Source organism: Sus scrofa, chromosome 11 (assembly GCF_054392235.1).
Source record: "Sus scrofa isolate SSC_HxYL_T2T_F1_AM1 chromosome 11, Sscrofa_HxYL_maternal_Yorkshire_Landrace_v2.0, whole genome shotgun sequence".
Classification (NCBI taxonomy): Eukaryota; Metazoa; Chordata; class Mammalia; order Artiodactyla; family Suidae; genus Sus; species Sus scrofa.
In genome coordinates, this window is record NC_139393.1 from 46260024 (window position 1) to 46287136 (window position 27113).

The 27113-nt window shown below is 35.0% G+C and overlaps 1 protein-coding gene across 13 annotated transcripts in view; it reads right to left on the minus strand.

The window, feature by feature from the left end:
* The window catches only part of PCDH9 (protocadherin 9), a 941384-nt gene that overhangs the window by 718143 nt on the left and 196128 nt on the right, over nt 1–27113 (minus strand). The window contains exon 3 of one of the 13 annotated variants that reach the window (XR_014819605.1): nt 4174–4264. The exons of 11 other annotated variants lie outside the window; for them this stretch is intronic. Coding sequence is in view for 1 of the 2 variants with exons in the window: in XM_084981916.1 (XP_084838042.1) it covers nt 4241–4264 (24 nt within the window). In the remaining variant the exon portion in view is untranslated. Of the gene's footprint in view, nt 1–3312; nt 4265–27113 lie in introns of those variants that run through there. One more of the 13 variants, XM_084981916.1, reaches the window with a different exon arrangement.

Consider the following 27113-nt stretch of genomic DNA (forward strand, 5'->3'; position numbering starts at 1 on the left):
AACAAGCAAGTTATTACCGACTGTCTTTAATTATTTTTTTCCAATTTTCCATAGATGGAAGAAGGAAAGAAAGAAGTGAAACAAACTATGGGACCTCAGGATTTCTTCTGCTGAATGAACGCTGATATGAAAATTCTGAATCATTGTTTCATCCAGTTTATACTATTCATGGACTAATGAACAGGAAGACTACAGATAAATTGAGTGGCTAGTGAATCACATTGTTTTCCACCTCCTGAACAGCAAAGACAGCCCCTGATTCATCCAGCTCCTACCCCATCATTGTGCCAACCAGCTAAATCAAATGGTTAACACCAAAGCACTCAGTAATTGACAAATATTTCCCCTATTTTGTGTGTAGAAAGATTAAAGAGCCCATTGCTGAGAAAATTATAAACTGTTATTATATCATAAAAGGCCCAGAAGATCAATTCTAGAGGACCTAGGTGTAAATTGGCTGGCATTAGACATCATGGTAAAAAGAACACACTTCCTAGACCTGCAGGAGATAATTAGGCCCAATTACTAGGTGAAGTCACTGTATTCATTTAAAAACCAGATAATGTATCAAAGTGCGTGTGTGTGTGTGTGTGTGTGTGTGTGTGCACGCATGCCATAAAAATTGTGGTCTAACAAAATTTTAACTGTGATCACGTAAGTATTCTTTTTTATTAATAAGAAAAGTAATAGTCACTATAAAAAATTAGCATATCCAGGTAAATGTATTGGAAAAGCATAAATCGTCCATGAAACCACCACTCAGAAACAACCAATGTGAAAATTATATTGTAGTTTTTCTAGGATTTCTCCTAAGCACGTGCTTGTCTCTCTCTCACACACACAAACACACACACACACACATACACACTCTATATATATTTCTCTCCACTAAAATACAGATCATTCTTTGGAACGCATTTTTGGAAAGCATTTTTTCCAATAGCGTTAAATATCAAGTTAAAAAAAAAAAACATTTCATTCTATGGATGTGCTATAAACATATATTTAACAACTTATCAATTTTTGATAACCTCTATGGATCATTATTTCTCCACATCTCCAATTTTTTTCATTGATATAAACTCCTAGAAGTAGATCAAGGTTTTGACTTTTATATGCTATAAACAACAAAATATTTTTTGAAAAATGTATTATTGAAACCCATGTGTTGATCACAAAGCCTATTATTTCTGCATAGACTGAAACTGCTCACTTAATATCCTTCAGCTATTATTCACTCTTCCCTGATTGGTTGCCTTTGGGTGAGTTCTACCCACAGCTGATGAATAAGGAAAAAATTCAGAAGCTAAATAGGAGAAATAAAATGTTCAGCATAAACCCAAGTTTAGGTTGCATGAAAATAGGTTTAGCCTAAGATGACCGATTTTAACTATGAGAAAAGCTAAGGTAGCCAAGAGACCAAAGGCCCTGAGTGTGGAAGACAGATATGGGGATGGAAGGGGTGGCCCTTGTGAGGTGAGCATTCCCTAGATCTCACAACCTTGTCCTAATTTTCAGTGCGTAACCAGCACTCTGCCATCAGCCCATTTCGGTTCTGCTGACTTGTTCCTCAGAAATAGTTGGGTATCTTTAATACTTCAAGCCTTAAAACCCAGATCAAAGAAAGAGACTTTTCCTGTTCAAATTTAAAATCTGTCAGCATTTCACAACTTCTTTTGCCTTCCTTGAACCTTAGGCAAGTTATTCATACCCACCAAAATCAGGATCACTTTCTATAATTTCCAACAGCCACCTCTTGCAAGAATATTACCTCCAGACAGCTATGTTGGGTCTGGCTAATACCTCAAATTGTATTTTATTGACGTTCTTTGTGAAAACAAAGAACTGGCAGTTTGAAGATGTAGGCAGAGCCTTGGGCAGCGCATGCACAGTCCCACACTAGACCTTTAGTATCTCTTTGCTTGCAAAATGTCCTTTCTAGGTTGATTGTCCTCTAGAACTTTTATTCACTTGCTAAGAAAAAATGGGCATCCTCAATATTTCCCCCAGAACATTTTCTCTATTGCTCTACTTGCCTGAAGGCTGGATGTCCTTTGAAGATATCACTGCTTTTATCTCAGAATTTCGAAGCACACCTAATTACATCTTCTCGGCTTCCTGTCCCATTTCCTTGAACAAAGTGCTGAGTTACAAGCACCCTACACAAAATACGCAGTCCCACCTCCCACCAAACACATAAGCGACCCTTGAGCAGGTGACCTATTTCTGTATCACTATTAGCCAGCACCTTTACAGTCTCTTGTGAAGAAGTGGCTCGATTAGTTTTGAACTGTGTTTTTGATCCTACACCTCTCCCACTTTTGATTCTAAGAATGCTGTATTCTCCCTCCTGAAATCCATTGCCTCCACCCACTACTTCTTTGCTTGTAGATATTTAAAAAGTCCTTCCTTGTCAAAGACCTCTTTTGAGCCTAGTTTCTCTTCAAGAAGCAGCCTCATCTCTCCTTTCCTTAGTTACTAAATCTCTTGAAAGTTAATTGTCTAGCTTTACCTTCTTTTTACTATAATATTATCATTGCCTCCCACCCTACAGTGAATTTGTGATTGTCAGTTTCAAAAAGAAATCAATGATTGGTCTACAAAATGAGTTTTGGCTTCAGTCAACTCTGCTGACATTACTAAAACATTTAATAATGGCATATTCCTCCTTTGTTGAGATTTTCTTCTAGAGTTTCCATGGCACTATTCACTTTTAGCTTTTCATTTATGGTTTTTTTTCTGCTATCTACATGATCATCTCCTGTGTGAGTAACCCCTTAAATGTTAGATTTGGTTTTCACTATCTTGTATTTGCTTCCCCTGTTCTCCTTGGACAGGCACACTGGCCTCCATGGCTCCATTGTTATCAAGTAAACATAGATCCCTGTCAAAGGTGCAGCTATTTGGATTGATATTAAAAATATAAACTGGGAGTTCCCATCATGGCGCAGTGGTTAACGAATCCAACTAGGAACCATGAGGTTGTGGGTTTGGTCCCTGCCCTTGCTCAGTGGGTTAACGATCCGGCGTTGCCATGAGCTGTGGTGTAGGTTGCAGACGCGGCTCGGATCCAGCGTTGCTGTGGCTCTGGCGTAGGCCGGTGGCTACAGCTCCGATTCGACCCCTAGCCTGGGAACCTCCATATGCCGCGGCAGTGGCCCAATATATAGCAAAAAAACAAAACAAAACAAAAAAAAATATATATATATATAAAACCTGAATTTTAAGTGAAGATTAGAATGTGCATGCAGAGGAATATTAAACTTAATTTAGAAAAATAATACTGTCTTATTCCTTTACTTCTATTTAGGCTTTCTTCTTTTCGCTTCTGATATTTGGTTAATGGTATCACCAAACCACCTAGTTGCTCAACTTAGGAATCATCAGATCCTTTTGAATTATCCTTCTCTGTTGCTATTTCTCTCCATAACTCATTTCTAATCTATTTTTCTCACTGCCATCACAATTATAGATACACGGAACAGATTAAGTACATTGATCACACGCAAGAGTCTTAAAAACTTTGAAGTCTTTATTACCAGGATTCAATCTATATCTACTATTCAAGCCCTTTACATTTTAATCACAAACTCTTTCTCTAATTTCTATTCCCGAATATTTTTTCTTTTTATTCCACCTAAGCAGAAAGAATTTCTATTTCATCTATGCTCCCCTGGTACATTGTTTACGTCAATAGTTACAGCTTTCAACTCTTTTTGTTTCATTAAGTGTTTAGCATGTCTGTTCTTTCTAGATAGAAGTTCTTGAAAAGCAGCAACCATGTCATTCATTTCTGTAACTCCTATACCAGAGCAACTCCAGGTGAGTATTTCTGGCTCAAGAAATATTTTAAAACTCATTTCTGTAATTAAAATAATTCTGATATCTATAAGAATATGCTACCTTTAGATGAGGTTAATTCAATAGGAAAGCATGCTTTAATGTGGCCTTACATTTATTAAAATTTACTGCATATCTTTTCTTCGGAAGAATTCTAAGAATGCTCTTGAACATCCATCGGCATGACTTCTTACAACACGCCCCATGATATTAAATGAAAAGTCTGACTATTTCTCCATGGTAGAGATAAAGAAAATAAAACTAATGGAGGTTAAGTTACTTATCATTGTCACAAAGCCAGTGGGTGATACAGTAAGGATTAAAAACACTTACTTTGAATTTCCATTCATTAACATATTCACTCCATGAAGCATTCATTGAATAGTAACTTCCCATCTCTTTATGAGGACAAATGAGATAATGCCTGTAAGACAATTTGAGCTACTCAGGAAAAGAAGGCTATATAATTTAAGAGATGAATTTGATAAATTGGATTCACAAATAAGGAGATTGGCTCAAAGCCTCTATGAGAGAAAGTTATTGTGTCATTTTCCCAATCATCTTGCCAATTTACCTCAAGCTTTACAATCCTACAAGTCTTCTATAGAGCTCAGCAGACAGACTTCTGGAAAATGAGTCTTGGTCTCAATTCAGCAAATTTTATTTGCACATTCCCCATAGTCTCTCCAATAGTTCACTGCTTCATTACATCCCCAAAGCTACTACACATCCAAATCAGAATACAAGCACATTTGACTTGTTTCATGGCTAATCTTTCAGCAATAGTCTCATATAACAATATTGATCTGATATAATAGCATTTTCTCTTTTATATTATTACATTATGTGTAGGTTCTACATGAGAATGTAACACACAAGCCTCCAAGAGTGTACTTCTTTCACTGCAGTCTTTTTCAGTAATAGCACCTACTACATGGGACCCAAGGGCATCCATTAAGTGCTCAATGATATTTTCTACAAGACATTTTTTTGTCCTCTGAGAGCATTTCTAGCACTCTCAGAAGGGCAATACAATCAATGCAACCTCCGATGGTTCTGAATTTAACAATGTGAATGCTATCGAAATAGCCGCAGTATATGAAGAAGAAGCTGCTGATACATGGGCAAATGTGAATCAGGAGTGAGACAGACAAAGCTGGCCATGCACTGTCTTCCACTGTTTAGAAAAATAGAATGATTTCATTTAGGGCAGAACCGTGATCTGTTGAACAGAAATAGAGTAGAATTCAATTTGATTTCATAAGCAAACTCTGCTCCAAGAAAAGTGGCTCTGTATAAACCAAAAATGCAATTTAAACAACACAATACATTTTAGATATCTGAACATTCATTCGGCTTTACTATAAATGAAGTTTCACTTTAAGTGAATTATACTGTCACTTTTGGGAATCTAAATAAATCTTGCTCTCTAAGAAATTTACAGGCATTGATATTCTCTTACAGTTTAAAATATCCCTGTTTACAAAGATAAGGCAGATGGGTACCAGCAGATGGGCACCATGAGGGGAAAAGGAGAAGTACCCACCTGTTACTGTGTATGTGCCCATGATCCCAGATTTACTGAGGAGATAGTTCTATTTTTACATTTTTATTCCAATTATGAAGGGGAATTGTGAAAGATAAATCATAGTTAAAACATTTTTACCATCTTCATATTTTTAGAACTTAAGTTTATTCCAAATGTAAAATAACGACTGTTTTTAAGAACTTCTCACAAAACAAGAATGAAAAAATCTTCAGGAATTTAAGGAAATTATGACTGTGAACAGTCTATAAGTAATTAAAACTGTAGGGGATATGAGCTTGTCAGCAGTGTTAAGGAAAAGCAAAACGTTAAAAGTTTTTATTTGTTGTCACAGATAAAAATTACAAATCCAATAATCTCAGATTGATACTCCAGAAAGTACATAATAATTTAGAACTAATGGTGTCAGTGAGAAGAAATTACAACTTTAAAGATCCGTGGATATACAACGCAGCTGGATTTCAAATATATCAACACAGACATATTTATATATCTTCCTTTGATTAGTAGTAATCCAAGCCTTTGTTGTTTTTTATTTTATCAAATGTTGTTTGATTTGAAGCAATTCACCTATCGCTAACAAGCAATATGTTCTTGTGTGTCGCCATTCTTTGGACATTGCCTCGTGATTGCCAAAATAGCTAACAAATCCGTTCAGCAAGAATTGACTCATGGCTAATTACATGTAAATAATGTTCGAAATGTTACATTAGTAAATAATATCATTGGGGTTCCCAATTAATTAAAAATGAGATAATTTAAAATGAGAGATTCACATTGCATTTCAAAAGGAACATAAAACAAATGGCACAACATGACAGTTATGGGATGGCCAATACTGTGTTAATAAATTGAACATATTCTCCTATGAGATTTCCCCCCCGAAAAAATGACAAATTAAGAAATATTTTATCTCAATCGTAGCAAATATATGTCTCCTCATTTGGCCCCTCTGATTGACTGGGGGCGGGTTTCGGAAGTGTTGTATTCTTGAGCCATAGCCTGGTTTAGCTACAGTTGTTACCCTGATTAGTTAGTACTGTGCCTGTGGGTGCAAGGGCAGGAGAGATGGCACTCGCAGCTGTATTCGTCATTTCTCTCTAGACTCTCCCTTCTATTCATCCTCCATACCTTGTCATGCCTCATACATAGTCTTCACTCTAATCACCTCATCGCTCTCTCACCCTTCACTTCAGCATTATGACCCCTATTCTAGTCTCTCTACCTCTAAACTCAATAACGCATTCTGATAATTAAATTTTCTTTCTGAAATGTAAATGTGACCATGTTGTGCTCTTCCCCAAAACTGAAACCATTGTTAAGTTTGAACTTCACTTATCTGGCCAAAAAAACGAACATTCTTGATCTCAGGACTTCACAAACATATGGTCTCGTGACAGACATCATCACGTGCCTGCCGGCTTTTCATTTTTTCCTTAGGTAGTCCTAGGGTGATTAGAGCTCCTTGAATAGCCCCATTATTCATGCTATATGTTTTTTCCTCTTCTTGAAATGCCCTCCCTTACAAAGTTCACACAAGAATCTCTTCTTTTTGAAAATGTAATTTCAAGAATTTGCCTGTAAGGTCTTGCTCAACACTTGCCTTCAGGCAATAGGTCTTTTTTTTTTTTTTTTTTAACTGTCTATATATTTATAGTGCAATGTTTACTTTTAGTGGATTTCCCATAAGAGTGTAAGCTCACCTGGGAAGGCTCATGTATTTTCTCACTGGTATTTCCCAGGGCCAGAACACCACCATGGCCAGAATAAGTGTTCATGAGTAAGGAGAGCATTGAAGCAACAGTAGACAGGGTAAGTGTTGGAGAAGATGGGGATATTTGGAAGGCAGAGATGAAGCTTCGGGAAAACCATGGAGGGAACAGAGCAAAACTTTAGAAGCAACAAACGGGAGTCCCAGGCACACTCCAGGAACAAAGAGGGAACTGTTTTGCCTACATGACAGTTAACTGGGAAAGAGGAGTGCTGGGATGGGTATGGTAGCTGTATGAGTTGGCCTTAATCTACTAACTTTCTTTATTGGACACACTCCCTCCACCATTTACAAACTAAGAATTCTTTAGCTATGAACACATTCTCTAAGTTGGAGTGAATTACTTTTTAATAAATTTTATGCAAATAAGCCCTTGATTCTTGTTATATTTTATATCCCAGAATATACATGTACCAAATTATTTTATGTTCTTCTTTTAGGCTATGTTTGTAGCGTATGTTTCTTTTCTCTAAAAGTCAAGTACTGCTTATAGGCGGAATCCATCTGTGAATAAAATACAGAAAAACAACAACAAAGCTTTTATTTGGTTGTGTGATACTCACTTATCCCAGTTTGACTATGTTATGTCATGTGTGACTAATGTCAATGCATCCAGCCACCTGCCTTCTCCCCACCAGCCACTGACAAGCTGCAGTTAAATAGGAGTGAAGTACACTGACAGACAAAATTATCTTTGGATTCACTGCTCCAGTAAAGCTTTGTTGAATCCATAGCAACATAAGCAATATCGTATCTATCTGGATCACTAAGCAAGCAAAATATGGATCAGGAGGTTTGAATCCTTGAAAAAGTATCCTCACTTTGGGAACTCTAATGCAGATATTCTTTTCTTCCCAAACTGATGTCAAAGCAAAGAGAGAAATCAGGAACAGACTGTCCATCAAGAAAGCAGCTGGAAAAATCAAAACAGTAAAACATGTATTTGGCATGTTTCTTTTATAATTTAGCCAAATCCCCACAGGGAAAAAGGCCATGTAGATTTCAGTCAATAAACAAATATCTGACAGGAGGTCAAATAAATCAATCCAGCCTGCTAGAATATATTATATGCAGAGTAATGAGAGTAGAATCATCATAATAACACCAGTAACAATGTGTTTTGTTTTAAATGGATAATGTATCTGTCATCTGCCAAACTGAATCATATGGGGACTTTGGAAAAATTTTATTTGGTTTATGGAATACTTTGAATCCACAAAATCTGGATATGTGAGATTTCTATCGGCAGTTAAAACACCAGTGAAAATAAATATGAGAAAACTGAGATCAAACTAAATAGCTCAAAGTATACAATTAAGTGTCAATGTCTTCATTATATAAACACCTGCATATTATAATATGGCATTTCTATCCTCTTTCTTTTGCCTACATGAAATAAAAGAAACATATGCGTCTTTCAAAGTTTGTCTCCCTTTTCATTTCTTGTCATTTGGTGTGCATCTCATTCCTGTGTTACCCAGTGCAGACCTAGTCAAGCTTCAAATTCAAGAAACAAAGTGACAACTGCTTAGGTTATAGTGCTATATTCTACAACTACTAGCGGACAAGGAAGAATATTTTGTTATAACTATAACCCTTCTTTAGAAGATTAAGTGGATTTCTGCAGGAACCACTCATAGTTTTATTGCTCTCACCTAGCACAGTGCCTGAGTACCAGACACTCAATAAATATTTAATAAATAAATGTAATAGGGAAAAAGGAATCATTAAATACTCGAATGCATACTTATGGTCAAGTAGTATAGCTTTATTTTATTCAAGTCCCTATAAAAGTTTTTGAGAGTAGAAAAGTATCATTGAAATATATTACATTTTTTTTCCTTTTATATCTCTGCATTTAAAATTTTTATATGGTACTATGAATGTACTAAAGGATTTGGAGGTGGCTTTTTTATACCAATTATGATGTCATTTTAAAAGGTAAATTTGTCTCCTTTCAATATACATATATGAAATATACCATTTGCATTTTTGTGAATATTTACCAACAATTTTGGTTAATATTCATGTTGCCATTTTGTTAATTTCACCAAGTGGAAAGTTAGAAAACATGGCTATAAATTAATTAATTTGCATGCCTTAGGGCCTCAGATTGGAAGAGTTCTTCATTTCATAAAAATGTTCCAGTGTCTAAATGCTGATGGACAAGGAGCTCTGTAATCAGGGACATGAGTCAGAGCCTAGGAAGACAAGGGTATTCCACACAACCCCTCCCCCTTGGTGGTGAAAAAATGTGTGAAATAACTTTGCTACTCATCTCCTTAGCCAGGAACTATGCATGACTTCCATGAACACCTGTTTAACTCAACCTGCTACTGTGAGCACTGTAAATAACCAAAATGTGATTTCTTTACTTTCTTTCAGGTAACAGTATCTTACACTTCCAGGCTTCAGTCACATTTAATAAAGATGAATCTTTCTAACCATTCAACACCCTCAGCTCTTTTAAAAGCAAGGAGGCAGACTTTTCTGAGATAGTCTTTAAATTTATAAACCATAGTGTTCTTTCCCTTAGTGATAGAAAGGTGTATTGCTTGCCAATCAGGCATCAAAGGCTCCTCTCCTCTCTGGGGTTGAGGCTTCAGGAATGGGGGTGCAATTATTGTTGAAAGGGAAACGGATTATTTAAGACTGGCTGTTTCAGTGCCCAGATACTGACTGTGACAGGGTATGCAGGTGTACAGAGTTTTGCCTCTTGATACAAATTGAATCTGAAAATTGCAATTTATTCACCAAATCAAACCAATCACTAAAATGCAGTTTTCTCTTTCGGCTCTTACTTTCAACCAACCACTCTTAACCACTTTGCGACTTCTGTTTTACAGTGAACATTTCTGTTTTAGGAAAAGATTGTGGGAGCTCTCATGGAAAGGCTTTCTTTTAGCCTTTTTAACTTTGAGTTTTTTAGAAGACAGTTTGTTTTTAGTTGTACTACCTAATTTAGGCGAAAATGATCAACACCTGTTCCAAATTAGTACTCCCATCCCACACTCCTTTTTCTCTTCTCCACCAACTGCCATTTGCTTTCCTTTACCCATAAAAAAGCAATTGCATTACCATCCTTTGTAACACAATTTCAAAACTTCAAAGACGTACCAGAAATTCTACAGTAGTACAGTAGCTTCTATATGCCAGCATAATCAACTTTCAGGAAATAGGGAAGAACATAAAATAAAGACATATTTGAAGTGGATCATTTTATTTTAACAGGTCCTTGAATTGACACCTAATAGCCAGGTCCAGAATTTGAAACAAGTAAATGAAAGATAGTTTGCTTGAGGGGAAGAAAAAAGACCAAAGAACTAATTTGGATCAAAGAATGGACAACTCAATGGAACCACTCAAAGTTCTTAATCAACACATTTCCTTGGCATTTTGCCAGGCTTTTCCGAAGCTCCTGGATGGAGAGAGACTCACAATGGCTAAGTACAGGTTGTTGTCATGGCTACAGGCAACCAGCAGGAAAGAAAAATCTTAATTTAAGAAAAAGGCAGCTGGGAAACACTTAAAAATGAAATTGGACTTGAAAGAAAGAGTATTTAAGTGCAATTTTTTAAGCAAGTCTATCAGAAAGAATATAAACAAACAAAATAAATTATATCAATAATAGAGCAGACTCTATTTTAAGGGTGCCCAGGTTATGAGGGTTTCTCTCTGGAGGAGAAAAAAAGAAGAAAAAGCAGGAAGATGAGGAGGAGGAGAAAAGTTTGCAACAGTAGTTCTGGTTGTCATAATTGTTTTCCATGCCTTGATCCTTCAGAAAAAAATAAAATCTGCATGCAACTGTCAGTTCATGTACTACTCAATCTTTATCAGGGAGCCAACAGAATTTGATTTTTGTACTTTACCTTCAAATCAGTGTATTTTAATGTAAAGAGACGATGGAAAAATTGAATCATTCAGGATCAGGAGATATAGAACTTTATAATCTGGTGAAAACAGGTTAACTTTAACAAAGATGGATACAAAACAGGTAATTAATTACTAAACAGCAAAATTTCTACTAAAATAGGCTAAGTTCCACAATACTTAATGACCTTTGGTCATAGTTTCTAAGTTTGGGGGTGCAACACTGCATGTGCAACTGGGTACTGATGCTGTCAAAACCTATGAAATTTTCAAGAATTTTATGATCCATTTACTAAGCACCATCAGTATGAACTGATGCATAAGAATTTATGAATTAGTAAGTTATATTAAAATCATTAATTTTACTCTTGTAAATGATCTTAAGATTTATTCATATATTAATTTTACTCTTGTAAATTCTATCAAGATTGTTTCATCTACTGTAAGTACACGGTACAAATAGTATGTAATCCTGGATCATTGGCATCCCTTTTCAACTCCATGCTCTGTAATATCAGGCTGGTAGCTTGAAGGACTTACACCCTAGAAATTAGCAAACATACAGGGCCCGTGTTACTGATTTGTTGATTATCTAGACTTAAGATAGTGATGAGAATAGAGAATAGGGATGGAGAATAGAGAATCCAGACTTAAGAGAGTGATTGTCAATAGAGAATAAACTTAAAATGTGTCAGATCTAAAGTCATTACATTGAACATAGCAGAAAAAAAATGAAGAAATGCTCTTAGAGCATTTGAAAATTACTGTCTGATTAAACAAATAACTGTTGATGAATGAATGAAACTCTGAAAAATGCCTTCTTTCGTTTTGCTTTTCTTTGCTTATTAATATAAATGAAAATATCAGCGCCATGCATGTCGTTTGCCAATTAAAGGAAGATCTTCTGCAAGAATCAGTTGATTATATGAAATTTAGCATGAAATGTGTTACTATTTGTAAATTGTTATCTACTCATTCTTTATATCAGTAAAATATGTAAAAAACATGTATGTCTGTGTGAGTATATGTGTGTACATATACTAGGAAAGAAGTTATTGTTTACTGTGGTGCTGTGTTCTAATTTTTTCTTCTAAATGGAGAGGTAAAAATGGTTTAATATTTTTTATCTTAACTCTCCTATGAAAAACAAGCCTCTCTTATAGCCCATTATTAGCATACTAGATAAATGTAATGAAATATCAAAACCAAGTCATTTCAAATACAATTTATGAGATGGCCTAAAAAATTAATATGAATACTTCTTTATTCTTCCTTAAGTGTTTAAAAAACTGTTTCTATCAAGTGAAGCCACTTTACTTTATTTTTCTCTCCAGACTGCAGGAGCACATTCAGAAGTACATAATTACAATCTTGCCATTGGCATCAAAAATTAAATAAAATTTTCTCTCTGAAAAAAAATCGCATTGGAGCACTTAATATTGATTTTCTTACATTTCCATTTGTTGAATGTCCATTGTATGTGCTAAGTTAAAAGCAATTCCATTTCTGAAACAGCAGACTGAATGTTATTAGGGAAAGGAACTTCTGTTGGTATTTGAGATGTCTACTGTCTTGACTGTGGCAATGGTTTTACTGATACATGCATGTGTTAAAACTTATCAAATCACATTTTATACATGTGCCTCTTACTCCCTGTCAATTTTACCTCAATAAGTCCATCTTGAAAGTTTCTGGAAAGACAGCTTAAAAATATATATGTATATATATATATATATATATATATATACACATATACACACACATACATACATATATACACACACATACATATGTTTGTGTGTATGTGCTTTTATTATATATATGTACTTTACTATATATGTATATGTAATATTATAATACTATAACATTATATAATACTATAGTGTTATACTATATAGTGTTAATGATAGCACTGTGTAGCTGATTTTGTGCCTCCGTTTTTTTTGTTGTTGTCGTTGTTTTGCTTTTTGCTTTTTTGCTTTTTAGGGCCACAGGTGCAGCACATGGAAGTTCCCATGCAAGGAGTCAGATGGGAGCTGCAGTTGCCTGCCTACACCACAGCCACAGCAACGCAAGATGCTAGCTGTGTCTGGAACCTACACCACAGCTCACTGCAACACCAGATCCTTAACCCTCTGAGCAAGGCCAGGGATCAAACATGCATTCTCATGGATATTGGTCAGGTTTGTTTCTACTCAGCCACAACACAACTCCCTGTGCCTACATTTTTTCATTTTTTGTGCAAAGTTCTTTTAAAAAAGTAACAAACGCATTTGAGTTTATGATAAATTATCATATATTTTAAAGCAAGCAAAACACTTTATACGTAGAATGAATTCGTTTTTCATTTTTTTAATTTTTACTGACTTTTTTATTTTTTGCTTTTTAGGGCCGCACTTGCGGCATATGGAAGTTTCCAGGCTAGGGGTCTAGTCAGAGCTATAGCTGCCGGCCTATGCCACAGCAACAGCAATGAGGGATCCAAGCCAAGTCTGCAACCTTTACCACAGCTCATGGAAATGCCAGATAATTGACCCACTGAGCAAGGCCAGGGATTGAACCCACATCCTTATGGATCCTAGTCAGGTTCTTTAACCAATGAGCCACGAAAGGAACTCCCATAGAATTAATCCTTTTTTAAAGTGTGAAATTTAGAGAAAAAGATAAAGATGTTAAGTTAGTTAATTCAAGACTTATAAGACTGCAAACTTTAAAGTTTCCTTTTTTATACTTTCCTTCTTAATACGTTTTTCTTCTAAATATTTTACTAGTACATGTTAATTCTCTACATTGAAAAAATATGTCATTTTAATACCTATTTACAATACACACACATTGACACCTTAGAATAAATAGACCTTAATTTTGATGTATTACCTACAAATTTAAATGAGGGCTAGAAATATCTTGGCAGTTTCAAAGAGTTTCATTCTTTCTTAACTTAAGGTAGACTATTAGAGCTGAATTATATGGGAAATATAATTCTGGCAAAATCATGTTGGCCTGACATCAAATTAGCTTTTAAAAATGGCTTGCTTATATGAGTTTTGTAGTTTTAAATACATCTCTTAATATATTCATATCAATTTTTTAATTTATTCAATAAATATTTTGACTTAAAAACACTGATTATGCAAAAATGAATGAAAAAATATCTGCTGTCATGGAATTCATAATATCAAGGCAAGACATAAAATAGTAATTTTGACAAAATACTTAAAAAGCTGTTGGAGTTTTTCTCTTATTAGGAAAAAATAAAGAGCAGATACAGAAGAGAACTATATTCCTCCAATTTCTCCTAAGATGAATTTATGTGTGAAAGTCTATGCAAAATAAGACACATGAGGAAAAATATAACGGCTTCTTAAAAAGAATGTTAATAGGGTCTTTTGCAAATTTTCACTCTTTCTAATTATGTAGTTCTTGAAAATAACCTGTGTAGATGCTCATGGAGGCCTGTCCCCAATCATGGAGAATTATCTATCTTTGTCTTTCCACTGTCTATCTGCTGTCTCTCCACTCCTTCTAAAAAAGTGCCTCAGTGGTTAACCTCTTCATTCAAAAGCTAATATATCCCTATGTTCCCTAGAAAGCAGCTTCCTTTACTGGCATAATTCCCTGCCTGTGTTTTAAGAGCCTTGACTAAGTTGTTTTTCCTTTTAGCTTGCAATGTGCTTTTCAATGATCAATATGCATTATGGAACTATGCTTGTTCATCATTTTTTCCAACCAGGAAAACACATCAAAATTCTGGCAAGAATATTTAAATAACAATAATAATACATAATGGAACTCTCATTACTCTCCATTTTTGACCTCCCAAACTCAAAGAATTTCAGTTTGTTTTTTCTATTATTTTTTCATTCTTTCCAGGTCAATTTCTCAGTTTTAAAAATAGTACTGGGAAAAAAAATCATAAACCTTTTTCTTCCTGTCAACACCATTGTAAAAATTAGCAGAGGCCTTGGGACACTCAACACTTGGCAGTTTTTGAGTCAGCCACTTTCCCTGCTGGGTTAGTGAGCCCATTACCGGAAAGAAAGTACATTTTGTCTTGCATGAGTAGAAAAAGAAATGTACCAGATGTACCCTGTATTAGACCTGTAGCTTTAGACCAAGAGCAAAGCATTTACCATGGGCACAAATGGACAAAGTAGAAGATGGTAAATTGTCCCAGTAATTCAGGATGTTTAGAATAGCCTCCTAGAACCCAGCACTCTTTCCTGAGACTAAGGACACTTCTGCCAGGGTCCAGGTATCTACTGCCAGAAATACTCTAAGAAAAGATTTGTTTGCTCTCCATACCTCCTTAGAGCCTTTCTCCTGAAGGTTGAGAGTCTCTCCATCCATATATTAAAGTATACCTTTATTCCCTTGCTAATTAAAGGTGCTACTGCCTGACTTAGGAGGCAAAATTAAACTATTTTTTTCCTTTTTATGTCCATGCCTGAAGCATATGGAAGTTCCCAGTCTAGGGATTGAATCAGAGCTGCATCTGAAGTCTACAACACAGCCACAGCAACACCAGATCCAAGCTGTGACCTACACCACAGCTTGTGGCTATGGCGGGATACTTAACCCACTGAGCAAGGCCAGGGATCGAACTCACTGAGCCACAAAAAGAATTCCGAAATTACGCATTTTGGACAATAAGATAAAAAGTAGCACGTATGAGGAAATCTAAAGCATCCACAACGCCTAAAGTAAAGGTATTAAGTATTTTAGATATACTTCTCATACTAATCTATTCAAATTCATAGTAACACTGATAACAGGAAAACAGAATAAGTAGCCCTAAAATTACATGCTATGGTTTCAAAAGTGAAATTTTGAGAGTAAAATAAAGAAAAAGAATTACTGCTTCAAATTAACTTCGTATTCAAAGCCTAAGTGAGTGAAAAAATGGAACCATTTATAGAAAGCTTTGGAGAGCTGTAATGTTGCCTCTTTTTTTTTCAGCCCTAAACTACTTTGAAAGCAGGTGCTAAGAAAAGAACCAATAATGAAACCACAGCGTAATCTAAAGTTGGAAACATCCATAATTTTTGTAATGAGCAGATTAAAAAAACAACTTATTTCAGAAAATCAAAATATATGTATATATAATGAAGTTAAAAATTACCTATATTTGCTGCAACCTACAGTAATACTTTTTTACAGAACTTTTAACTCATTTCTTACTTGTAAAATCCAATTCAAGTAATACTTGTGCCCACCAAAATGTCCCACTAGTCTATGTTTAAAATATAATTTTATAAAATATTGGATTTTTCATTGTTTGAGTGTTTATAGATCTTTTTCCATTATCTATATCTGATATATTGGCCTTGCTAGTGCATTTTATAGAGAATTGACAAAGTTTGTATTATTTCTGATTTATTATTACAGAGTTAAGAGAATCTACCTTTGGAAACTATGCATTTCAAACAGACACAGCTCCTCTGGTCTTTTACTGAGATTTCATAACGATTTTTAGAAATTTGCAATAACAAACAGAGGGGGAAATTTTCAAAATAAATTTTCAAAAAATTTTTAATAAGCAGAGAAATTCTATAGAGAGCACAGGTGCTTTTGTACCAGCAAGAATTTTGTAATTAGCCATTGAGCTAACAGTGGAAGTTGTGAGAAAAGCCATCAGTCATAGATTGTAGATGCGAAGGCAAATGCTAAGTGATTTTTTTAAATTAAAACTTCAGAGGTAATAAGAAAAATGCAAGAAGTAAATATTTCCAATTTAGGTAAGTATAGAATTGTTGAATATTGAACACGAAAGTGGTCTTCTTTGTCCTAAGGTTTAAACGTAAAACCAGGAAGTTATTATGTTAGTAACACAATTTGAATGAAACTCATTATAAGACTATTTGGACAAATGCCCATGCTATATTTTTAGTTTGAATTAAACCTGTGAAGCATAGTACTATTAGCTACAGTGTATAAAGGGCATCAAATTTAAGAAGATAATTCTTAATACATATAAGAGGATTGATGCTGTTCCAAGCAAGTTGCTCAGCAATAATGTGAAGAGTTTGCCTCATAAGCACAGGAACTGCTCTGTTTTGAAGCAATCAGAATCAGTTATTATTTGTAGATCTACCAGAATAGTTTTTATAGTTTGCAAAATCTGAGTCTAGCACTGGCCCATGTTTTTAGTCTGCTTGCTAAGTTTCTTCTAAACTGCTGACTCTCAATGCCTGTGATGAGCCATTAAATGAAAAAAAAAAAAAAAAATGGGTCTGAGGAAATCCTTGGAATACAAGCTGGACTCCTTACCCTTTCTGTCCATCTCCTTTTTTTTTCCCTTTCCTTCTGCATAAATATACAAAGAAAGAGGCTATGATAGTCACCTCATAGCAATGAGAACTAGTATTTCTCTTTCTTTGTGCTGTGATCCTCTGTTATCAATAGGACATTGATCTTTTTGCTGGATTTTGAAGCAGATAATGACATATTCTTTCTAGTTAGAGCTCTGCATGCCTGCAATGAGAAGTTGGTGTTTGTATAAGCGACAGTACTAGATAAGCATGGAAAAGATAATAATAAAGGGAGGATAAAATGAACTAACCCATTGGTCAAGAAGCTTTTTGTCAAAGCTAGAGAGGGCCTGAGTTCATCTATCATAGATGAGATACAGAAGACTGAAAAGAAAAAAAATATTGTTATCCAATCTGTGAGAAAATAGATGTTTAGGTTGTATATGCTGTATGTTGATTTAAAGAATGCCTTTCTGTGTGGAACAAGGGTGTGAGGCCATGATACTCAGTGCTGTGATCAGCATCTTGTCAGGGCGAACAAGAGAATTTTGAAAATTCTACCTTTCACAAATGGTACACTCACATCACTGAGTCACTGATCCCCAGGGTTGCTTACCTCCCCATTTCCTGTGATGTGAGATTTTTAAATGTCTTTATTGCTTAAGGAATATTTGATTGAGCCTTCTTAGGCTGGAAATCATTCCCAGACAGTCTATGAAGCAAGACATTCAATATCTTTTGAACACTTAATGTACATTTCAATTCAGTGATGATAAAACAAATAAATGAAATATCTATTCACTGAAAACAGTAAAAATTAGAAAGAAATTCAGACTCAATTCAAATTATTTTATAAGAAAATCACTGCTAAAACTTAAAAATTTCAAATAGACGATGTTTTGTTTTACCTTTGGTAAGTAAAATGGATAGTGATATATTTTTTTAAGGGCCATGCCTGCATCATATGGAGGTTCCCAAGCTGGGGTCAAATTGGAGCTGCAGCTGCCAGCCTACACCACAGCCACAGCAACACTAGATCCAAGCCACATCTGCAACCTATGTTGCAGCACCAGATCCTTAACCCACTAACTGAGGACAGAAATTGAACCCACATCCTCTTGGGCACTATGTCGCATTCTTAACCCACTGAGCCACAACAGGAAGTCCTGATAGTGATTTACTCCTCAAACATACGTTAAAAAATTCTTTGAACTGTAAACAATAGCACATATATGAAAAAATCTAAGGCAAATTCATTACATTTTCAATATACTGACCCTGCCTATGACATTCATACCAAAATCTTCATTATTGGTGAAATGTGATTTTACTAATGATCTTCTAGCAAGTGTTTACAAAAACACCAATGTACACTATAAAATACTTAGCTGTGCTCCACTGTGCTACCCTGGGCCCAGGAAACTACATGAAAGAACCAACTTCTTAAGAAGAAATATAGTAAACATTTTTTCTTCTGAAACATGTACCATGGCATTGCTTAGGTATACATTTTTCATGCTAGAGTGTTCTTCCATTTTTTTAAATTTTGTCTGCTGAAAACAATCTAAACTATTTGAGGTATAAATTTAATGTATATAAGTTCAGGGATGAAAGTTTAGTCAATTTGTTTTACTATCTTAGTCAATCCTAGACTAATATTTCATTTCTGCAGAAAATAATTGCATGATTACATAATAAATACAGTGGTCTTGAAATATTATAGTCTATAGATGGTGTGTACATGTATAGACATATGCATATACATGCATATTCATGTAGGTCTACATGTATGCCTATGTTGTTATGTCATGCTTAAAGAGAAACAAGTGCAGATTAAGTGATTATCAAATAAGTGTTCATTTCTTCGTAGAATTTATTAAGTTCCAAGCTGAAAAATTGGCTCAGTTGTCTCACCATAGATTTCAGTCCAGGGGCATACCACAGGATACACTGACAGGAAGGTATGCACTACCCAATGTGTGCAAGTCACACATATTCCTTTCCAAAATGGCTTATCAAGGTTTATTCTTACATCCTATGTGCTACAAGTAACATTTATATCCAGATGTATTATACATCAGTAGATATAATCCTCACTTCAATTTTTCTATTGTATTTACTTAGAATTTCTATGATGGTTGAATTAAGTTTGTAGAATTGATGTACTATTAACTTCTTTTTATATGATTTTTATTTTTTCCATCATAGTCGGTTTATAGTGTTGTCAATTTCTACTGTACAGCGAAGTGACCAATCATACATATATATATATATATATACATTCTTTTCTTTATGTTATCTTTGATCATGTTCAATCACAAGTGACAACATATAGTTCCCTCTACCGTTAATTTCTTAACCAAACAACATTCATTGCAACCTTGTGCCTCTCTTTACCTTTTGAACCTATTAAAACTAAACTCAGAAATTGGACTACAATAAAAACAAAGACTGCTTCAAAGAAATAAATACATGACATATAATTCTATAATTTAAACTACATGTTAAAATTATATTATGAAAATTAAGTTATAAAATCTGGAAAAAGACACCCTCATCACTTTTATTCAACATAGTATTGGAAGTCCTAGACACAGCAAACACACAAACAAAAGAAATAAAAGCTATCCAAAGTGAAAGAGAGGAGGTAAAATTGTCACTGTATGCAGATGACGTGATACTATATATAGAAAACGCTAAGGGCTCAACACAAAAACTACTACTAGAACTTATCAATGAATTCAGCAAAGTAGCAGGATACAAGATTAACATTCAGAAAGTGGTTGCACTTCTGTATACTAACAACGAAATATTAGAAAAGGAGTACAAAAATGCAATGCCTTTTAAAATTGGGGAATTTCTATTACGGCTCAGCAGAAACAAATCCAACTAGGAACAATGAGATTGCGGTTTTGATCCCTGGCCTCACTCAGTGGGTTAAGGATCTGGCATTACCGTGAGCTTTGCTGTAGGTCACAGATGCAGCTGGGATCCTGCGTTGCTGTGGCTGTGGTGTAGGCTGGCAGCTGTAGCTCCAATTCGACCCCTAGCCTGGGAATTTCCATATGCACTGAGTGTGGCCCTAAAAAGCAAGAAAAAAAAAAAAAACCTTTTAAAAATTGCACCACAAAAAATTAAATATCTGGGAATAAACCTGACCAAGGAGGTGAAAGACTTATATGCTGAGAATCATAAAACATTAATCAAGGAAATTAAAGAGGATTCAAAGAAATGGAAAGATACTCCATGCTCCTGGATTGGAAAAATTAACATGATAAAAATGGCCATACTACCCAAAACAATCTACAGATTCAAGGCAATCCCTATCAAATTACCAATGACATTTTTCACAGAACTAGAACAAACAATCCAAAAATTTATATGGAACCACAAAAGACCCAGAATTTTTAAAGCAATCCTGAGGAACAAAAAACAAGCATGAGGCATAATTCTCCAAGACTTCAGGCAATCTTACAAAGCCACAGTCATCAAGAGAGTGTGGTACTGGTACCAAAAACAGACATGCAGACCAATGGAATAGAATAGAGAACCCAGAAATAAACCCAGACACCTACAGTCAATTAATCTTCAACAAAGAGACAAGACTATAAAATGGGAAAAAAGACAGTCCTTTCAGCAAGTGATGCTGGGAAAACGGGACAGCCACATGTAAATCAATGAAACTGGAATACACTCTTACACCATGCACAAAAATAAACTCAAAATGGCTTAAAGACTGAAATGCAAGACAAGACACCATCAAACTCCTGGAAGAGAATATAGGCAAAACATTCTCTGACATCAACCTTACAAATGTTTTCTTAGGTCAGTCTCCCCAGGCATCAGAAATAAAAGCAACCATAAACCAATTGGACCTAATGAAACTAACAAGCTTTTAGACAAGCTATGAAGACTTACAGAATGGGAGAAAATAGTTTCAAATGATGCAACCGACAAGGGATTAATCTCTAGAATATACAAACAACTTCTACAACTTAACAACAAAAAAGCCATCAACCCAATGGAAAAATGGGTGGATGACCTGAATAGACATTTCTCCAAAGAAGATAGCCAACAATCACATGAAAAAAATGCTCAACATCACTGATTATTAGAGAAATGCAAATCAAGGCTACTATGAGTTATCACCTCACCCCAGTAAGTATGGCCATCATTAGTAAGTCCACAAATAACACTTGTGGTTGCCAAGGGGAGGGAGTGGGATGGACTAGGAATTTGGGGTTAATAGATGCAAACTTTTGCCTTTGGAATGGATAAGTAATGAGATCCTCCTATATAGCACTAGAAACTATATCTAGTCACTTATGATGGAGCATGATGGAGGATAATATGAGAAAAAGAATGTATGTATGTGTGACTGGGTCACCCTGCTGTAGAGTAGAATATTGATAGAACACTGTAAAACAGCTATGATGGAAAAAATAAAAGTCATTCTAAAGAAAAAAAAATTATGTATTAATGTTTGACTTATTAGAGAAAAATAGATGGTAATTATGATAAGACATCTAAGGTAAATTTGAACATAGATTAATTAACTTTTCTTGGACTCAAGAAATCTCCCCACCAAGTCTGTCTCCACAACAATCTCAAAAGACTGAAGAGGGAGAAAAATATATCAAGGAAAACCCATCACTACTACTTCTACAGCACTTTGCAGAGCCAGATTACCAAGGATAAGAACCCTTGTTTTATCTATGCAAAAAATAATACAAATATTTAGAAGTTTAGCACATAATCCAACATTTGTTCTTTCTCTTTTTTTAGAGTATAGTTTATTTACAGTGTTGTGTGAATTTCTGGAATCCAAAATATGGCACAAATGAACCTATCCACAGAACAGAAATAGACTCATAGACCTAGAGAACAGATTTGTGGTTGCTGAGGTAGAGGGGGAAGGGAGTGGGATGGACTTGGAGTTTGGGGCTGGTAGATGCAAACTATTACATTTAGAATGGCTAAGGAATGACATCCTACTGTATAGCACAAGGAACTCTATCCAATCCCTTGGGATAAAACATAATGGAAAATAATATGAAAAAATATTATTTATATATACATGAATGTATATATATATGTCATTATGCCATGCAACGTTTTTCTTGGTTGATTTTCTCAACTCCTTAAAAGTTATCTGACTATACTCTTATTTTAACTTTGAAAACTTATAGTTATAAACCATTAAAACTGTTCCAAACAATAAAATGTTAAAATATGATAAGAAAGAACAACTCCTATACATTTTCAAAGCTCTGATAGATTTTCTCTTTTCAAAGTGATTACTCATGCCATTGACGGAAATTGGAACAGCACAGGAGCATTTTAGGAGAGTCACAGTCTGTTCTAAATCTAAAAAGGAAAAACAAAATGCCACATCTCACAATAAACAAAATGTATTCAGACACAACTGTAAAGAAGACTATTTTGGTGGGGGAATGCATGTTCCTTTCACAAAAATTGGTATAGGTACTGTGAGATTGGTTTTGTCCCACTCTTTCATATTTTATCCGTATTCATTAAGTTAAAATATATTCCCCAAATCAAGTTTCCAGTCATTCAAATCTCTACCCCTATCTAAAACCCTAATTCCACTAATCTCTCAGCCTTTTGTTAAGTTAACACTCTAATCAATAGCATGCTGTCTTTAGGTCTGGGGCATCTTTTGAATAACGTCAGCTTTCCACGAAAAACATATGAAAATCATATCTTTGCAACTGGATCAAACTGTCATGCACTTCAGGAAACGGAGACATCTCAAGGAAATGTGAAAATGAACCACAGCAGATATATGTCAATTTCAGGGTTTTTGACATTTTGTACTATTTAAATTAAAGGTGATGTTATTTTGGTTCCTTCCTGCTCTAAACATGTTGGTTTTCTCTTTCAGGAGATTCTGATAAAATATGTGATCATCCCTTGCCAACATTTTATATTCCTCTTCTGTGCAGACAGCAGGGTTTATATGATAAAATTTTAATGACCATGGACCTGCATAACAATGCAAGGCACCCGCACATTTTCAATAAGGCTGTGTATTTGTTAAGACCGGCATTGGGTGGGGTTCTCTAAGCGGAAGCTTCAGTGGCCTGAGAGGCAGGCTTAGTAGAGATAGAAACTGCTCTGGAGAAAGCACCATTATCATGCAGCAGTCGTGGGCTAAGATGGGGATTTATGAATCATGGCCAAAGAAACTATATTACGGGCTGTAAATTAAAACTGGGATTTAACATATACCTGACACTAGGCTGGAGGATCTAGTTTTCCGATTACCCTACAGACTTCTTTAAAAGCAGCTTTAGAGGACCCTGCAATCCCTGATACATCTCCTTTCACTTTTCACGAAATCCTACACTATTTTCTGGTTGCAGTTTCATAAAGAGGAAAAGTCTAAATCAACTCAGGGAAGATTTTGGATTTCCATTTAACTCTTTTTCAATCCCTGGTTAAGCAATATTGGAACTGGAGGGAAAAAAATGCCCACTTGATCAAAGTTAAATCATGAAGTTATGGTACTTGCTTGGCTGGCACAGAAATGGTTTTGGGGCTTGGCTTCTTGACTTACATTTATATCCCCAACCCTGAGCCTGAAGATATTTATACTTTCTGTATCTTTACCATAGGTATTCTATGAACAGATAAAAATACGCTACAAAATTTTAGATTCCGAAGATGCCATGTAAAGATTTGTTGTTGTTGCTGGTGTCCTTGCTGTTGTTCATAACTATGGCCATCTTTGTGAACTCTTTAGGATCCCAAATATAAACCCAAAATTCTAAGGGCTTGATTCTGAATCCACACACACATCAGGTTTAGGTTGCGTACACAATGCCGTTCTGGCTATGTTGTATAAATCTGATACCAGGAGAGTTCTTTCTGTGAGAACTGTATTGCAGCTTTCACATGACAGAAATATTTTGAAAGTTCTCCTTTGGCATGCAGCATACTTCACAGAGCATAGATAGGAGAGATGGAATCTCTCAGAAGGGTCATGGTTCAAGACGGATCCCATTTCATAAATGAAAATTTATTACTGCTATTCTTCAGTAGCTTAGAAAGGTAAAGTTAACTGGACCTTCTGGTAAAGAAGACCAGCTTGAGAATGTGAAGTTATACATTATTTACCCCCGTAAACCTCAAGTCTTGACCAATAGAGGAATGTCTTTCTGAGTAATAAGAATATCAGAATATTGATATATAGAGTGATTTGGGGGGTAATAAAAATTGTAAAAAGATTATTGTAATTTAAATAGAAAGACAGTGATTCTGAGGGGGCTGGAGGAAAGATTAAAAATATTAGAATATAGTTGTGAGATAGTAAAGAATTCCTAGAAGCTTAACATTAAGGTATAAATAACAGTTCATATGGAAATGATGAAAACAGCTGTCAAACCGGAAACAGAAATCACAAATAACTTGTGCAAAACTCCACCTGAAATCAAGAATTCACTTAGAATCAAAGGAAATCACCTCTCATATTGGCTGCTATTATAAGAAATTGGGGGTTTATGTTACAAAATAAATTAAATTTTAATTTAACATGAACATTTTTGGAGCGAAAATACTATTATATTGACTGCGTTATGAAAAGCCACATTATTTTAAATATTTTCCAGAAATTTTTAAGATCTGAGAAAATAAGAATAAAATGATTATAAACATAATTACTATAGATAAGTATAGTAATTTAAATGCATGTATATATGCTTAAGATTTTAGAAAAATGCAATTAGTATGATGTTTGAAGTATTAATTTTCAGTATAATTGCTGGTAAGTTAATAACATAGTAGATTGTCTTCAAAAACATGCACAGGCCCCAAATTTAATTTAATTAGATTTGAACCAAACAATATCCAATTTCCTGATGAAATTATAAATCTAAATCTTAAAAATACCTCGTCAAATAACCTACTCTTCTCCTTGATAAGAAAGCACTTAAATAATAATAAGCACATTAATATGACTTATTTATAAAAAATAAACTTTGAGATCATATTGAAAACCTGAAAATATGTTTTTCAATAACCAATGGCTTATGCAAATTGTAACCTAAGTTAAAACACAGAGGAGGCAGGAAAGAGTGTTGGCAGTAAAAAAAATGCTTAATAAATTTTGCTGCTAAAAGATTAGTATTTTGAGGAAACAATAAAAATTCATTCTATGCAAATAAAAGTTATAACTTGATTAAATAATTAACCACCAAAGACATAAATATACTTATTTTTATTTCACAAAGAAAACTTTTACTCCTCCAACACTTAAAGAATCAAGTAATGTTCACTCTGAATATTTCTCTCCATTGTAACTGGAAATTTTGAATGACATAGAAAACAGTAGACATCATCTTTCAAGTGAAAATGGGAATTCATCAGTATATTTTATATGTGCATATGCACAACTCCAAATGAACATGCTAATGTTTGGGGAATATCAAGTAATCAGGCATTTTGTTGGTTTGTTTTGCCTTCTTGGCGTCTGTTTTCCCTTCAGAGAACCCCCTTCCACAACAATCCAGTCAAGAATGTCAGATATAGCTGACCACAAACACATCCCTTCCTGTTCCAAGGTTGGACTAATGACATAGGCTTGACATCTACAATATTTGAGTTACTAATCACACTGACTAATTAAGGCTTGAGCAGGGTAATGAAATTCTCTTCCTGGACTCATGCTTGAACAGTGAGCAAAGACAGAAAAACTAACACTTATGAAATATTATCCATATGTTACCCTTCTTCTAGACACTGCTGGTATCAGCTAATGTAATTCTCCTAATAACCTCACTTTTAATGAGCAGGTAGCGGGTAGAGATGGCCAAGGAACACTAAGTGACAACAGCCTTCTTGGGAAGAAAGTCCAAATAGAACAGAGTTGATCTACAAATGAGAAATAAAAGGAGAGTCCAGGTACTGACAACATTATTAGAGCACCGGGGCACAGCTGAGCCCTAAGTTGATGCAGCCAGTGCCTGAACTTTTCAATACCATCAGCCTATATGTTCCCTTTGGGTGGAAAAAACACAGTTGAATACTGTACCTTAAAATGAAAAAAAAAGGATGATGTATTACTTTTAAATTCTTATTTCCATCATTATCTTATTTATATATCCTTTAAAGTTCTATATATATTCAATAGACATGCAGTCTCTCAGCTAGAGAGAGAGAGAGAGAGACAGACAGACAGATAGACCGACCAATAGACAGAGTGAATGAGAGGGGACTTAGAACTTGAATATCAAATGGAGAGCAGTATTGTTTACTGGAAAGGCAGAGATGAAAAGTCTTTACTTTCTCTCTTTGCCTTCTCACAAATTTAACTAACTTATCCAAGATTGGATTGCTATAAGTATCTATGAAACTGGTACCATGAGAATGTGACTGAAAGAAACATTCACAAACAATAGCATTTATTCCCTTGTGTGTTCAGCCCCCTGGCATTAAGCAAGAACATGTGACTTGTCCTGGCCACTGAACTGTGATCAAAATGAAATATGTTGGAGTTCCTTTCATTGCTCAGCAGTTAACGAACCCAACTAGGATCCTTGGGGATATGGGTTCGATCCCTGGCCTCACATTGCTGTGGCTGTGATATAGGCTGACAACTGTAGCTCTGATTTGACCCCCTAGCCTGGAGACTTCAATGTGCCACAAGTACAAACCTAAAAAGCAAAAAGGGGAAAAAAGAAAAAAAAGTAATGTGTCAGATTTAAGATTTGACTTCAGCAAAAACCAAACAAGCAACAAACACCAAAAAGCAAACAAAAACTCCACAATTTTCCATTCTCATTCTATATTTTTGTTCTGATAAGACCCCTTGTTC